The sequence below is a fragment of the Triplophysa dalaica genome, chromosome 18 (assembly GCF_015846415.1).
Source record: "Triplophysa dalaica isolate WHDGS20190420 chromosome 18, ASM1584641v1, whole genome shotgun sequence".
Taxonomy (NCBI): Eukaryota; Metazoa; Chordata; class Actinopteri; order Cypriniformes; family Nemacheilidae; genus Triplophysa; species Triplophysa dalaica.
The window spans coordinates 7562493-7576674 of NC_079559.1; the positions used below are offsets into that span (position 1 = coordinate 7562493).

A 14182-nucleotide genomic window follows, 5' to 3' on the forward strand; every position below is an offset into this window, starting at 1 on the left:
GTAACACATTTTGAAGTGCCCAATTTGTATTATCTATATTTGTTGACTTTTTCTCTGACACTACAATCAGATCATGAGCAAAATTCCAGTGAGCTTTGTAACATTTGAAACAATCCTCCTCTTCCTCATTACCGTGAATCATTATATGCAGTGGGTGGATCTGTTCCAGCTGGCGTAAGTTTTATTCACACGACTGGCATCAATCCAGCCCATTACAGGATCAAGAGAGGGAAATCAGTTCAATTATTGGAAGAGATTTCAATCTTTTGTTCATGGTAAATTAAACAGTACATGCAATGCTGATCTTCATAAACTGTCTCACTCCTTAAATTCGGACTGCTTCCCTGTGGACAAAAAGTGGTTGGTATTAAAATATCATTTTGGATTTCATTTGAAGGTTCAGTTCCACCCTGGAATACAACCCATTCGGCCACATGTATATTGCGTTAAGTAGCCTAGATCATAAGTGGCATTTTTTTGTTGTTGCGATAAATACAATCTAAGTAAAGTAAATACAAAACATTTAAGTTTAGTGCAACCTTAACATGGTGGATTATGTGGTAATTATGCATATTCATTTAATTGCATTAGAAATAAAACATTCAGAAAACAAATAATCATAAACCTTTATAGCACAAAGTTAAGGATATCCAAATATACTCCTCGACCACTTTATCCGTACTGTATACAATAAAATAATGTATATTAATGCATATATTATGCATGTACATCCAAACTGACAGCTTCTTACATAACATACAGCTGTCGCTGAGGACACTATATAGGCCAGAATGATGGACAGTTTTATCAAAAGCTATTCTATCATTCACAGATATTGTCGCTCCCATGAGAAAGCCCTGAGAGTGAAGCCATTTTCCCATCTTGTACTCTCATGAAAATGCTGATGATTTTGTGAAGGAGAGTGACAGAGGTACTCTTGAATGGGTCCGTTGATAGAAGTGGATAGTGAGGTTGATGGACCTGGCATGGAGTAGGGATGCGTCCTAAATGACCAAAAAAAGGCCACTCAATCCATCAACAAACACAGTTTGTCTTAATCTGAATTTTTCACTGACAACCTGTCCCTCCGGGACAAATGTTCGGCTCTGATGTAGTGCGCTGTGATGTATTACGTGATGATGTGAAGGTGTCTGTGCTGTCATAGACTATTCTTACGTGTAAGGAGCACAACAAAACACACAGATGGGCACTAATATGAAAAGATTATCAAGATTATCTCACACAAATATTTGTTTTTACTTTTCCAGAATACATGTACACTTACTTTTGTGTTGCTTTAAAGTGAATATGAATATGTTATTTCGACCTGTTTCTCAATTTGCTGCATATACATGAAATGCAAATAGAAACAATATTTTTATTTAAAATGGTATAGAAATATAGTTAGTAGTTCCCAAAATAAAACAAAAACGATAAATTTACCTAAACACTTACCTATAAATAGAAAATTATGAAAAACTGAAAATAATTTTGGAATGGTCTATTAATATTTCCACAGCTGTACAGTATTTTAAAATTAAAATGCTGTTCTGTGTGTAAGTAAATGAAGTATAAAGAACCATGAGTCTCCAAACATCCAATCCTAAAACTTGCAAAGGTGGTAAAGCTTGTGTTATAGGTTCCTGCGGGGGTGTCTTATCACAGGCCATGGTTCTGTTCTGGGTGTTTCCAGGGTGTGTATGTGTGGTGTTGGTGTAATGCCGCCTTACAGACTGGCTCCTCTTTGAAGATAACTTTGTTGTTGGGGCCCTTAAACATGACATCATAATAGATGATCAGAAAGCCGCAGGAAATGTTATCTGTCACAAGTTCAATCACAAAAACAAACTTTTAGGTGCACATTCACAGTCCTAATCATTCCTAAAAACTGCTTTTATCAGCTGTTGTGAATAGACACAAGAGAGACACATGCACACACAGGATACCCAAAAGCGTCAGGGGGTATAAGTTGTGTATGTCATTTAAAAGGGCTGTCTTAAACTCACGGGTAGACTGAGGATGGTTTGAGGGTCTGTTTTGACTGTGGATATGTTGGAAGCTTTTGGTTCGCTGATCTGTGGAAGATACTTTGTGAAGATTGTTGTAGGATTTGGAATCTGGATCCTTGAAGACACTTAAGGCAAGTTTGATTGTATACAGCTGTGTTGTCACAATAATATTCTTGTTACTGAAGTATAACTTAAGACATGAATCTGTGTGAATATTGTCTTCCAACTGATAGGACAAACAGGCACCCCGCCACAAATTTAACTTGTGTGGGATATGATAAGGTATTACGCTTATAATTGCCATTGTTTATGTTGTATGTGAGATTAAACAGAAAGTATGTAAAGTATCTTGTCTGCCCTTCAGTTTCTTCTGCTTGGACTGGACTGCATTGATTCGACAATGTGCCGGGTTCTGAACATTTTACTGGCTCTTCTGAGTCGCTTCCTGTTTGCCGTGCACGGTGTGCTGACGGTGTGGCGAGTGGTAGAGGTGACAGGCGACTCCTCCTATTGGCTGCTGTTGTTGGGCGTGGCACTCCTGGGGGTCGAGATGACAATCACAATAAAATACACGCGAAACGCAGAATGGAAATGGTGATTATTATTTCAGTGATACTATTATAGTGGAACCATAGCAGCATAGATGTACTTCTAAGAGGAAAAACGACATTGAAACAGTTGCCTTGTCTAACAATCTTTCAGGGTGTAGAAATAAGTGAATGAATTTGGTTGTAACGTTCCATTGCTGTTTTAAAAATAACTCTTCATGCTCACTTTTGAACAGAGCTTTAGTCTCCCCCTCAGGGTGGGTATTTGATAGTACCCTGCAGCAGAAATATTGCTTTTGGATTAAAAGGGATAGTGCACAAAAAAAGATAATCATTTTTTATCATTTTGTGTGTTTCCCGGGAATTAAACCAGCTGGAGGTGCAGCACATGCAACATCATAGAGGCAGAAGGAAGAAACGAAACTGAGTCTCACATGAATTTGTATGAATTTTGAAAGCAATAGCATAGGCTAGATTTTGAATGAATAAAGATTTACATGAAATTGCGTCACTACTGTTACATTTTTTGCAGTTCTTTATGGAAGCACGATAGCACCAGTCTCCATTCATTTTCATAACATGTCAAAAAGCTTATGTTTCACAATGTTTGTTGAGCTGCACAAAAGAATGATAATCATACAAGGTTTGACCAGAAACGCGAGGTGAACCAATTTTGGGGTGAATTATCCCTTTAAGTTCTGTTTCACTGTGTGTGTGGCACATGTTGCGTCGATAAAAATAACCTTGCCGATTGTCTCTCTGAAAGAAATCTAATTTCATTTGACTCTTTTTATAACAACTTAACACAATTACTCCAGATGTGCAGATATAAAAGCTCTATTCAGCTCCGGAGCGGCACGCCACGACAATGATTTACATGGAAATTACACCTGCCTTTACAAGTTCAGCTCGTTTTGTTTTGTCTTTCATGCAGGGACGACTGATAAAAATAACCCCTTCACAACTATGCAAAAATAACTTTACCTTTATGCAGAACAGCACACGTTCACATTTAGCCTAAAAAGCTGCCAGGTGAGAGAACCTCCCCTCATGCTGATTTGGATAAAGAACTTTCCCCGCTTATTCATCATCGCCGTCACTCTTCCAAAATCTACTCCTCTATCTCTTGTTTTCTTCCGCACTCTCCCACTGCCGTGACACTTTTCAATGCATAATACCTCTCTCTCCCACACATTACACTTTGAAGTCTCTGTGCTCTTAAGCGAGCCTGGCCTGTGTCTGTGGGGATTTGCATAGCTAATAGGAGTAATTTGCAATCTACATTGGGCTGGTGTGCCTGTAGCGTTGGACTTTGGTGTGTGACCCAGCATTACCATCCCTTCAGAAGCATCTGACACACATAGCTATTCTGTGACTTTACTATGTAGACAGTAAATTAAATGAATAAATGAACCAACTCATCCATCAATTAAAGGACCGTTTTCTGCTGTCCTGCAGGTTCTCTCCTATGGTCTTTCTTTATCTGAGTAGTGTGATTCCTTCTATCTGGTTCCTGGAGCTGAACCTCCTACAGTCCAACCTGCCTATCAACACAACCGACTCGGACCCACAACTGTTCTCCCAGATCCCTTTGACAATGGTGGGTGGAACAAAATCGTTAACAACAAAGCTCAGATATTCACAGATGACCAATAAAAATAAGTTTAGCTTTGAGGAAAGCCACTCGCAAGCTTTATCCCTCTCTCTCTCTTTTTCAATCTCAAAATCATTTACTGTCGAGCTTGTACTGTATTTTTGGGAAAGATATAAACAAATGAAAGTTGATGGATTTTTTATTCATCACAAAAGATCATTCAGCCACATGTTGAATTGTGTAAATGTCTAGTTTTGTTCAGGGGAAAATCTCATGCAGAAGATAAATAGATTAAGACTGCGAGAGAACTCCGTTTTACTTTTGACCTCTGTGCCCTCTACAAAAAGCCAAAATCCTGACATTATTCACATTGCACAACACCAAGGATCTAAGCACAGTGATTGCTTTTAACACTGACTCGTGTCTACAGGTTCGGAGTGTTCAGGGCCGAGGGGAAAAGATTTATAGACAGATTTGCCAAAGCATTTCATATCAAAATATTACTCTTCAAATATTACGGACACAGGCATCGACTGGAGCATGTCCAGACCTCCTATAGGTTTCCTTGCTCTTGGACAAAGTTTTATGTGCTCTAAATTTTTAAAGGGACAGTTCACCCAAAAATACAAATATAGTAGGAAATATTACAATGGTAATCAGACGTGCCCCAGAACTGTTGGCTGTCCTACATTCTTCAAAATATCTTCTTTTGTGATCAACAGACAGAAATGTATAAAGCAGAGATGTTTGAGGTACTTTAAAGCTAAGACTGAATTGCCTGCATACATGATAGACGTGTATTTCATTACTTTGGAAATTCTTTGATATTTCAGACTTTGATCATTTTTGTTGTGACCACTCTGGATGGAAAACTCGCGGGATGTTTCGCAAGAATACGCTTCAAACACTTATCAGCGACTTTACTGAATAGCTTTATGAAGAACCATATCATTTCGGGTGTCCTTTTTCATTAATTTAATCCTCCCATGGATCTTTTGTTCAGACACTCCAATGAGTCAAAGCAATCATTTTTTTTAATAAACCGTTTAAAGAAACCTTTATAATCTGGTAATACAATAACACAGAACAACATTTTTTATCCATCCATTCAAATGTTCACTCCTGCTGTGTGCTCTCACTGTCTGGTCTGTTACCATGGTGATTAGCTGTGATCTGTGTGTGTGTGTGTGTGAGACAGGGGTTGGAGAAACTTGATCCAGAGAACTGGGTGGAGGCTTTGGAGCAGACCATGCTGATTGTTTTGGTTCTGGGTCGCTGGCTGATGCCAAAGGGCGACATGTCACGAGACCAGCTATCTCAACTCCTCATGGTGTACGTGGGGCTGGGAGCTGATATCCTGGACATCTTTGACACTTTTAAGGAGCCGCAAGTGAAGACCAAGCAGGCAGTGATCCTTGTGGGGTTAAGTTTGTTTTCTTGGGCTTTGATGCAGTTTCCACTCGTTCTAACCCAAACCAGCCGGCCCACTCTCCAGGACGGATCCCAGTCAGAGTCCCCCCAGGCTGGGTTATCTGGTTGGAATATATCCTGTTGCTCTAGTGAAGTTTGGAGCCTCTTGCTAACGGTCGGTCTGCAGGATGGACCGTTTCTTATTTACCGCCTGTACCTCATGATACGTGAGAACGTTCTGAACCAGCTGATGATCTTTTTCACATGCAAGAATATACTTGTTGTACTTTTAGAGGTCTACAGGATTTGTGTCGTGCACTTCGAGAACAGACCTGAGGGTGGAAACCAGTCATGTGACCCATCTCACAGCCAGTCAGAATGGATTGATGGACAGGATGTAGAAGCCAGCTGTCAGGAATAGACAATAATAGATCAAAAAATCAGTAGGGGTTGTTGTAGCTCTAGTGACCAGCAGATGGCAGTGAAAACAAACTCATTGTGAGAACCAAGTCTGTCATGAAATTAAGACATTCATGTTAGTTAATATGAAGCCTTGACTTTACATTGACATACTGTCTCTACACACAGTTTTTACCTGTAACATCATCAATAAAGAACAAATAAGTTCACTCCATCATTCCCTCGTGCCCTCTGGTGTCTTCGTGCTCAGAGCTCTTTTTTCTTTTTGACTGTGACATGTTTGGTTGATGTACTTTCATGAAAACCAAAATAGCATGCTGACAAATTCAGCGCGATCTGAATACGCAGTCCCTGTCAATTATATGTTCAAATGCACGAAGCGTGACCCGCGTTTACGTTTGTGATCTATTGTAAAACAGCAATTAGGATATCACTGAGAATAAAACACATATCATGCTGTCTCAGTTGTTGTTTGTTTTGACACGCTATGAGATAACAGGACGAACTAAAAGAAGAAGAAATAATGCTTGACAGACACAAAGAAAGAAAGAGAGAAAGGGACACACATTCAAAGGCAGCTCTGTCATCAGGGCTGTTCTGTCACAAAATCTTTCATTCCCGTGATGGCTGACAGAGGCTTTGACAAAAGAATCAGAGAATACAGATAGAGTCCGTCTCTCACTCTCTCTTTCTTTCTCTATCTCTCTTTACTCTCAGCTCTCCATTAAAATAAAGCCGAAACAATTAAAGTCCCCTGAGAGCAACATAACATAATGAAACTGTCCTGCATGTTTTTTTTCTCCTGGCCTTTAACACATCTGGACTCCCCAGTGCGCACATTCTCCCTTTCAAAGTCCTCTGCCCAAAATCGAGTGCTCTCTGAATAATGTGGTGGATGCAGCGAGGGTGGAGAAAGAGGGAAAGAGAGAGAAGGAGTGAGCGGCAGAAAGAAAAGATAAAGAAAGGAGAGTGGAAAAGCAGATTATTGGAGGAGAGAGAGATGAAGTACACGCTTTAATGAGATTTGAACTCGTGGGAGGAGACAGCAAGTCACCTGATCAACTGGTTAAACAACGACCTGCCCTAGATAGACAGCAAGAAGAATGGAAGAAATTGAAGAGGAAAGAAAAAAATATATGACACTTTTTATTTTCTAATTAGCATCAGTTTGTTTATCAATTTTCTAATTTATATCAATTTTCTTAGTTTCTTGCATAGGTTGAATGTCACGTCAGGGTTTGTCAAGCTCATGAAATGCTTTTCTGTCCGTCTGAGTTTGTAAGCATTTTTGAAGAGTCAGATCCTCTCCATTACTGCAAGTTCGCTGTGAAGTACTGTAGTGCAAGCCCATAGGGTTTCTATTCATTGAAACCATCATTGGCATTCATCAGCCTAGATTTAAAATGCACAGATCACTACGAGGGATTTGATCATGTCTTGTTACTGTCAGCCATTTTTAGCAAGATATTAAATAACAGCACTTAACTTGAACGGTTTATGGCACATGTATAAATGATTGAAGCAGCATGCTAGTGACTGGAAGCACATAGCGACAGCTATACATTTATATTTGAAAGTAATCCGACAGTAAAAACAAATTTGTGAAACTTTTATAAAATGCATTTGCGTCTCTTGTAAACGAATACCATTCAACTTTATGTCAAGACATAATTTTCTTCCAGAACTTGATCTGAAACGTCACACAAGTATTTTGCATAATTTCAGCCTCGTACATCACGAGCTGTCCATCACTTTCCCTCGGGCTTTATTTCAGATGATTCACATATGATGGCATTAACTCTCCGTGTCCGCCCCCTCTGCTGCTCACCCACCGCACTGCGCTCACCCGCTCCTACCGTGATGAAAAAAAAGATAAAATATTTTGAATGTTTTAAAAAGGCATTCAAATCTGGGATTTTATAGACAACAAGACTCACTCAGAAAAAGCCAGGGAGCAATTGTGGGACAGGAAATCCAAAGCATCCGGGTGCAGAAATAAGTACGACAGAGAATCTCAGTCTTTGATCTTTATAATTTCTCAATTTCTCAAGTGTTTCTCCTGGCCAGCAATGAAAATAAATGGACTTTTAAATGATGCTTGCTTAACTTTTGACACACCCACATCACATTTCTAAGGCTCACCGCCGTGATGTCACCGTAAATCAATAACACTCATTAAAAAGTAAATGACCTCCAGTCGCTTGGTCTCTGCAAATAGATGTCACTGTAAAGATATTATTCAAGCGTGGCATGCAGAACATTAACACGAAATACATCTACACTTCAGAACAAAGCATTTCCCCCAACTCCCACCGTCTTTGCACAAATTTCCACAGCTCAAGCCAGTGTCTAAGGTCTATAATTTTGGAGCAGAGGGCAGGCTCGTGGGTGGACAGCTTCATGAATTTTTTCACATGAATTACTCAAGAAACATACAGTAAGAGCATGCCGAAGCCACTTTCATAAGCCCAAAGAATTTACATCACTGTTATACAAGGCATGGATCACGTAGAAATCTAGTGCTGCTCGACAAACAACAACATAAACAGTCTGAAGGTGCTCATGCTGAGAGACTAGTTGTTCAAATAGACACACCAACTGAACCATGGGTAGACCCGCTGAAGACCAGCTCGGCCAGACCGAGGACCAGCTGAAGACCTAAGGCTGGCTTAAGCTGTTCTGTTCAGCAGGGTGAGTCTGGAAAACAAGCTTGACACATTTACTTGTTGGCTGCTCTACGCTTGGCTTATTTACAGGCGAAAGAGGGCAGAGAGTGTTTTAATTTGAGCTGAAGTGGCACAGTGTTACGTAATATCCTCTGAAATATTTCATATCATTGTTCATCCACTATGTCCATCACATAGAGAGCTGGCAGTACGTAACAATGACTTGTACACACTAAACGTGTTTTCGTGAAACAAGACCCACCGCGCTTCACACGTAGCTTAGACGTTGGGAGATCTGTGCCTTTTTAAACAAATTAAATGAGAAATTTATCATAGGCCGTTTAAAAGTGATTCATTAGTTTAATTAAACGGGCAGATCTTTGAAGCTCAAGTCGTGATTGTGGCTCGCTCTGTCACGCCGAGAATGCAGTTAGAAAACAGCTTAATTCCCTTTTCTCAAGAGCTGCAGAGTATGTGCAGCTCCTAAACCGAATGAGAAAGTGTTATCTGCTGCCTGCACTTTGCCTCTAGACACAGTCAGTCAGTCACTCTCAGACTGAGCACAGGAAAGGCTTACCGGAGCCTTTACAGGAGTGTCTGGTCGGGGATGAAGCTATCTGTAAGCAGTATTCTGAGTTTTCTTAAGGAAGGAGTGCAGACGGAGAGATATAGAGTACATGTGTGTTCTGTCTCTGACACATACCAACTCATGCACAGAGTTCAGATATCCTTACGGGCAAACAGGAAGATGTGTGTGATAATATGAGTTTCAAAGCATCACGGCTAAGAAATGAGAGGAAGTATCTGTGGCATGCCTGGATTTGAGCTCTCAAAACTACTTGCAGTGTGTTCATAGAAACTCCTTACGTGTGCAAATACATATACACACAAAACTGTACAAAGTTATTAGGTTGCATAATATACAAGTTATAAGATCGCACAAAGAATTAGCCTATTGATATAGCTGACTATAGTAGCAAGGTTTGGATGTTTTGAGAGCATTGTATTGTTTTCAATCATTTTTTCCCGCATTATAAAAATGTATGCAAAGAAATGAATAGTACTTTTTGAAGATATGTTTATGGTGATGGACACTGGCTTGAGATGAAAACTTAAATGATATCATTAGCAATAATAAAGCTGAAGTGGATTTTCGTCCTACTCATGGTGAGAACACATGACTAGCAAAATGTCAGTTATTTAATTCCAGTAATCCCCTTATTTTATCACTTTTGATCATGACATAAATTAATCATGGCTGACTGTTAAGAGTGTGAATGAATTGGCAGGCATTTATTGGCTAGCACAAGAAATAAAAGGTGCGTGCCAATTCTTATCACTTCTTTGCTATTCATTTTCTAGTATAAATAGTGCAGGTTCATTAAGAAAATAACAAATGTGCACACTGGGTATCCGGATGATACACTTCAAGAAATGAAATGTGGGACTGTGTGCTTCAGAGGGGAGGGGAGGGGTGGAGTGAACCGTTAGTTGCAATTCGCAACCTCACCACTAGATGCACAGGAACTTTAAAAGACACTTCAACAAAATCCCGTAGCATTAAAGAGTCATAATGGAAAGTAAACTATTTAACAGTGTGTCCTGTTAGATCTTTGTCCCTGTGAAATGTGTTTGGCTGAAAGTCCTAAAACAACTGCATAAAATTGTAAAGATAATCTTTAAACTCAGTCTTCAAATACCATGTTACTGAGATACTATAGCCAGCGGACACAACATAGACGCACATGCAAGTCATACAACAAAAAGCAAATATTTTCCGAAACACTGAAGTCTCATTGAACAAACTTCAAAATTCAACCCTGTCTGTATTAGGAGAGCTGGAGAATATTGAGTTGTTTCTGAGGAGACCTCCCTCTCCATCTCATCTCTTTCTATTAGTGAGTCTGACAGACGGCTTCTAAATTGCATTTTCATTATATTAATGGTGTAATATAAATCATACAGAACCGTGACCTACAGTACCAAAAAGCAAAATCAGATAGCTCCTCCACCCTAAACTACCACTTCAAAGTCAATGTTCATTTGCTTTTATCTCCGCCAGTGACATTTCAGTCATTTTCAAAAATATATTTAAAGCTCAAAAATGATGTTGTCAAAAATGTCTTTCCTTTGACTTGAAAGTTAAAAAAAAAGGCAAAGATTTTCCCGAAAAATCACAACAAATTTTGAAATTAGAACCAAACAATATTTGCTCATATCGACCATGTTTAATTCAGGGATTTGGATTACAGATCTTCCTTCTTAGAGCATACACATTCCTTCATGGTTTGATTGATTTTATCCAGTTAAGATCTCTAATGTGCATGATGGGAACATCTACATCTCTATAAAACAAATGCCAGCTAAAAACAACCTTCAAATAATTGCGGATAGCATCCATTTATCTGAGCTTAGACTAAGACATTTACAGTATTCTTTCTGAAACCAATTCAAACGCACTAATCGTCACTTGCTTTCTCGAAATTCTAACTTAACTTCAGTGAGTTCCCCTGAGCCGACAATCACAGGCACCAATTCAATTATGAGCGGCATGTTAAAAAAAAACCCATTCTCCCTGTGACCCAGCGAAGCTGTTGTGTTGCCGGGATGAACTTTGAAAGATAACTTCAGCTGGTTTCATAATTGGATTTTCAGCCATGAAAATAGGGATGACATTTGTATCAGGGGCACAAGATTGCGATTAAATGTGCTGGCATTCGCTCCACTAGCTGGTCCCGCTGTGAAAAGAGCTTTTGCTAAATAAATACTTTTTCCGCTAATAAATAAATGAAAACCAAGACCCCCAGCCTCATTTCCGTCACATTCAGACAGATATCCAACTCATAATTCAGATTTTTCCATTTGCACCTGTGATGTAAGTGTGGTTCTTATTTCAACACATTCCGCACGTGATTTCTGCCATGTTATCAACACTAACACACAATGCTGTTTATTCAAAAAAATGAATCCACTTCCTTCAACCATTAACCCAGTTACTAGAATAGATCCCTCGCAAGTGTTGCAAGGAGAGATATTGCTTCTGGCGGCCAGTGTCCCACATAATGCCATTATGCAAACTCAAAACATGAGGGGGATAATACAAAAAATAGAAGGTTTATAAAAATGGACGACAGCCATATCAATATGCCTAATAAGGGCCCACACAGAAAGGATGTGATGTCACACCGGCAATCTTTCCAGACCACAGCATTGAGCTCGGTCTTTGGCAAAACTAGTCCTAAAAACTGCATTATTACAGCAATAATGGCACATTTATTTAAAAGTCCCGACACAACTCTGAAACCACATTACGTATGCTTCTAAAGTCACATTCAGATTTTGCATGGCAACTGATCATCATGCATCATTTTTCATAATTATGAAATCCCCAGATCTTGACATCTGACGTAAATGCAAATGTATTTAACCATTTAAACAGAAATGTATTGAATGCATGCCATTTCTGCGTGTTCCTACTTACACTTTTGTACAATGGATATGAATATTTATGAATGAAGTCAAATATTTATTAGGTCATCATTCATCAACATAAAATAATGCTGAAAATGAGCCAGTAATGAGAATGAGATACTCATTGTGGCTAAGTACCTCGTTTACTCACCAAGACAGCTCTGCAGTGGACCACAGTTGCACGCCTCATTTCCGCAAACCCTTGCCTGCCTCCCCTTCACAGGCCGGTAATTGAAAGTGAAAAATATTGCTTTTTAAAACATCTCTTTTGCTGTTGACTGACATACAATCATTATCTCTTCATTATAAATCAGTCCCAGCTCATCAAAATGTACTTTCCCGTCACCGAGGCGATAGGAGATGGCAGTCCGGTTTATTAGTCCCTTTGTAAGTGTCTTTTCTGGTATTATATCAAACCCACAGATTTGTAAATCTGCCGATGAGGAGAAAGCATCGGAACAGAGGGGTTTATACGGCGCAGGTCAAACAGAATAAAGTAGGAATAATTTCCTACACTTAATATGCTGTCATCTTTACTATCCCCAAACTAAGAAACTGGACTTGGATATCATTTTAATGGAGCAGCAGTATTATAGCATTATATAACAGAACAAAAAGACAAGGAGTGTGTAGACGGTGATTATTGTCAATTAACTGTGATTTATGCATTTAAACACCCAAGAAGAATACGGTGTTATTGCTTCTTCATTTTGATGGCTTTATCTCTCCATAATTCATTCAGACCTTCGCAGTTTCTAATGTTTTTTTTATTATTCTGACAGCAGCTTCATTTAAATGTGGTAATGAAGGACCTCCCTGAATGGAAGACATGTTATGATACCGTCTAATTTGTCTATTCAGGTATGTTTAACTGCAATGAGGACTCATCCTGGTAAAACACTGTATGTCAAATACTCAAGAACATCATTAAGATAAAGACACTCTTATTACATGAAATTTATTCCGTCTCAAAGCGCTCCCAGTCCTAACCAACTATTAATGGTCCAGGTTGCATTAATAAGCAGTTGTGGACCAATAAAGGTCAATTGTGTACTTTTTGGGGGGATCTATGGGATCTTGAAAAGGCTGTGTGGTTCAACGCATAGAGGGACGTGTGGTCACCCTATAAATCATGGGTCCCCTTACATGGAATTAACCATGATATTACTACAGTAGCCCTAAGTGGACAAACTGCTCAACTGATCTCGTTTCGTAAATGTGTTTCTGCTTCGGCAAAAAAGAGAAAACGTGATGACATGTTTGTCCAGTGTTAGGTGCCATAACACTTCGAATGGTAAGAGTGAGCCGTTGGTTGTAATTCACAACCTCACCACTAGATGACACCACAAATCGCCACATTGCTCCTTTAAAGATATGGCTACTCTCATAATGTTACACACATTATCGTGACAGCTTAAGATGACATGCATGACAAAAACCGACTATAACAAAAAAGCAAACAATTCTGATCACTTATATGCATTTTTAATAAGTATAACACAGACTCTTTCCAGGCTCAGTCTTTTTATTGACACAGCAATTTGTGAAAAGACTATAACACAGTGAAAGACTAAGAGTAAAGACTTTTGTTGATGGTTTAATAAGGGCCTTTCAAGATAATCTTGATAATTACACAGACATAGAAAACAACAGTTTTGCTTCTTTGATTTTGTGTCCAAATATTTTTATGGATTATTCTACAGCACTTTTCATCAGGGACCAGTGTTGGCTGTTGAATACTGAAAGAAAGCCTGACCTCATATCTGTGACAAGGCAAGTTCTCAAGCAGTTCTTTAAATTCATTCAGCAGTGTATCCGAATAACCTCTTTCCATTAGTTTCCTCTTTACTCCAACAGAAAAAAATACTATCCTAACCTGGTTATACAACCTGTCTGGAAGTTAAATACATATATAAATATTGTCTGCCAAGCCAAAAATTAAAAATTAAAAAAATACAAAAATGAAATGCTAGATACAGGGAGCTGAAACTAAGATCATTTGTACATATGAACAACAACAGCATTAGTCACCATCAATATTAACCTATGACCTTTGATTGGAAA

The 14182-nt window shown here is 39.0% G+C and overlaps 1 protein-coding gene across 1 annotated transcript; it reads left to right on the forward strand.

Moving 5' to 3' along the window:
* Window positions 1–1638: 1638 nt before the first annotated feature.
* Window positions 1639–6006, forward strand: LOC130439853 (transmembrane protein 26). The gene is made up of 3 exons (XM_056772464.1): window positions 1639–2603; window positions 4016–4157; window positions 5350–6006. The coding sequence occupies exons 1-3, from the start codon at window positions 2410–2412 to the stop codon at window positions 5980–5982; spliced, it is 969 nt and encodes a 322-aa protein (XP_056628442.1). The 5' UTR covers window positions 1639–2409; the 3' UTR covers window positions 5983–6006.
* Window positions 6007–14182: the final 8176 nt, after the last annotated feature.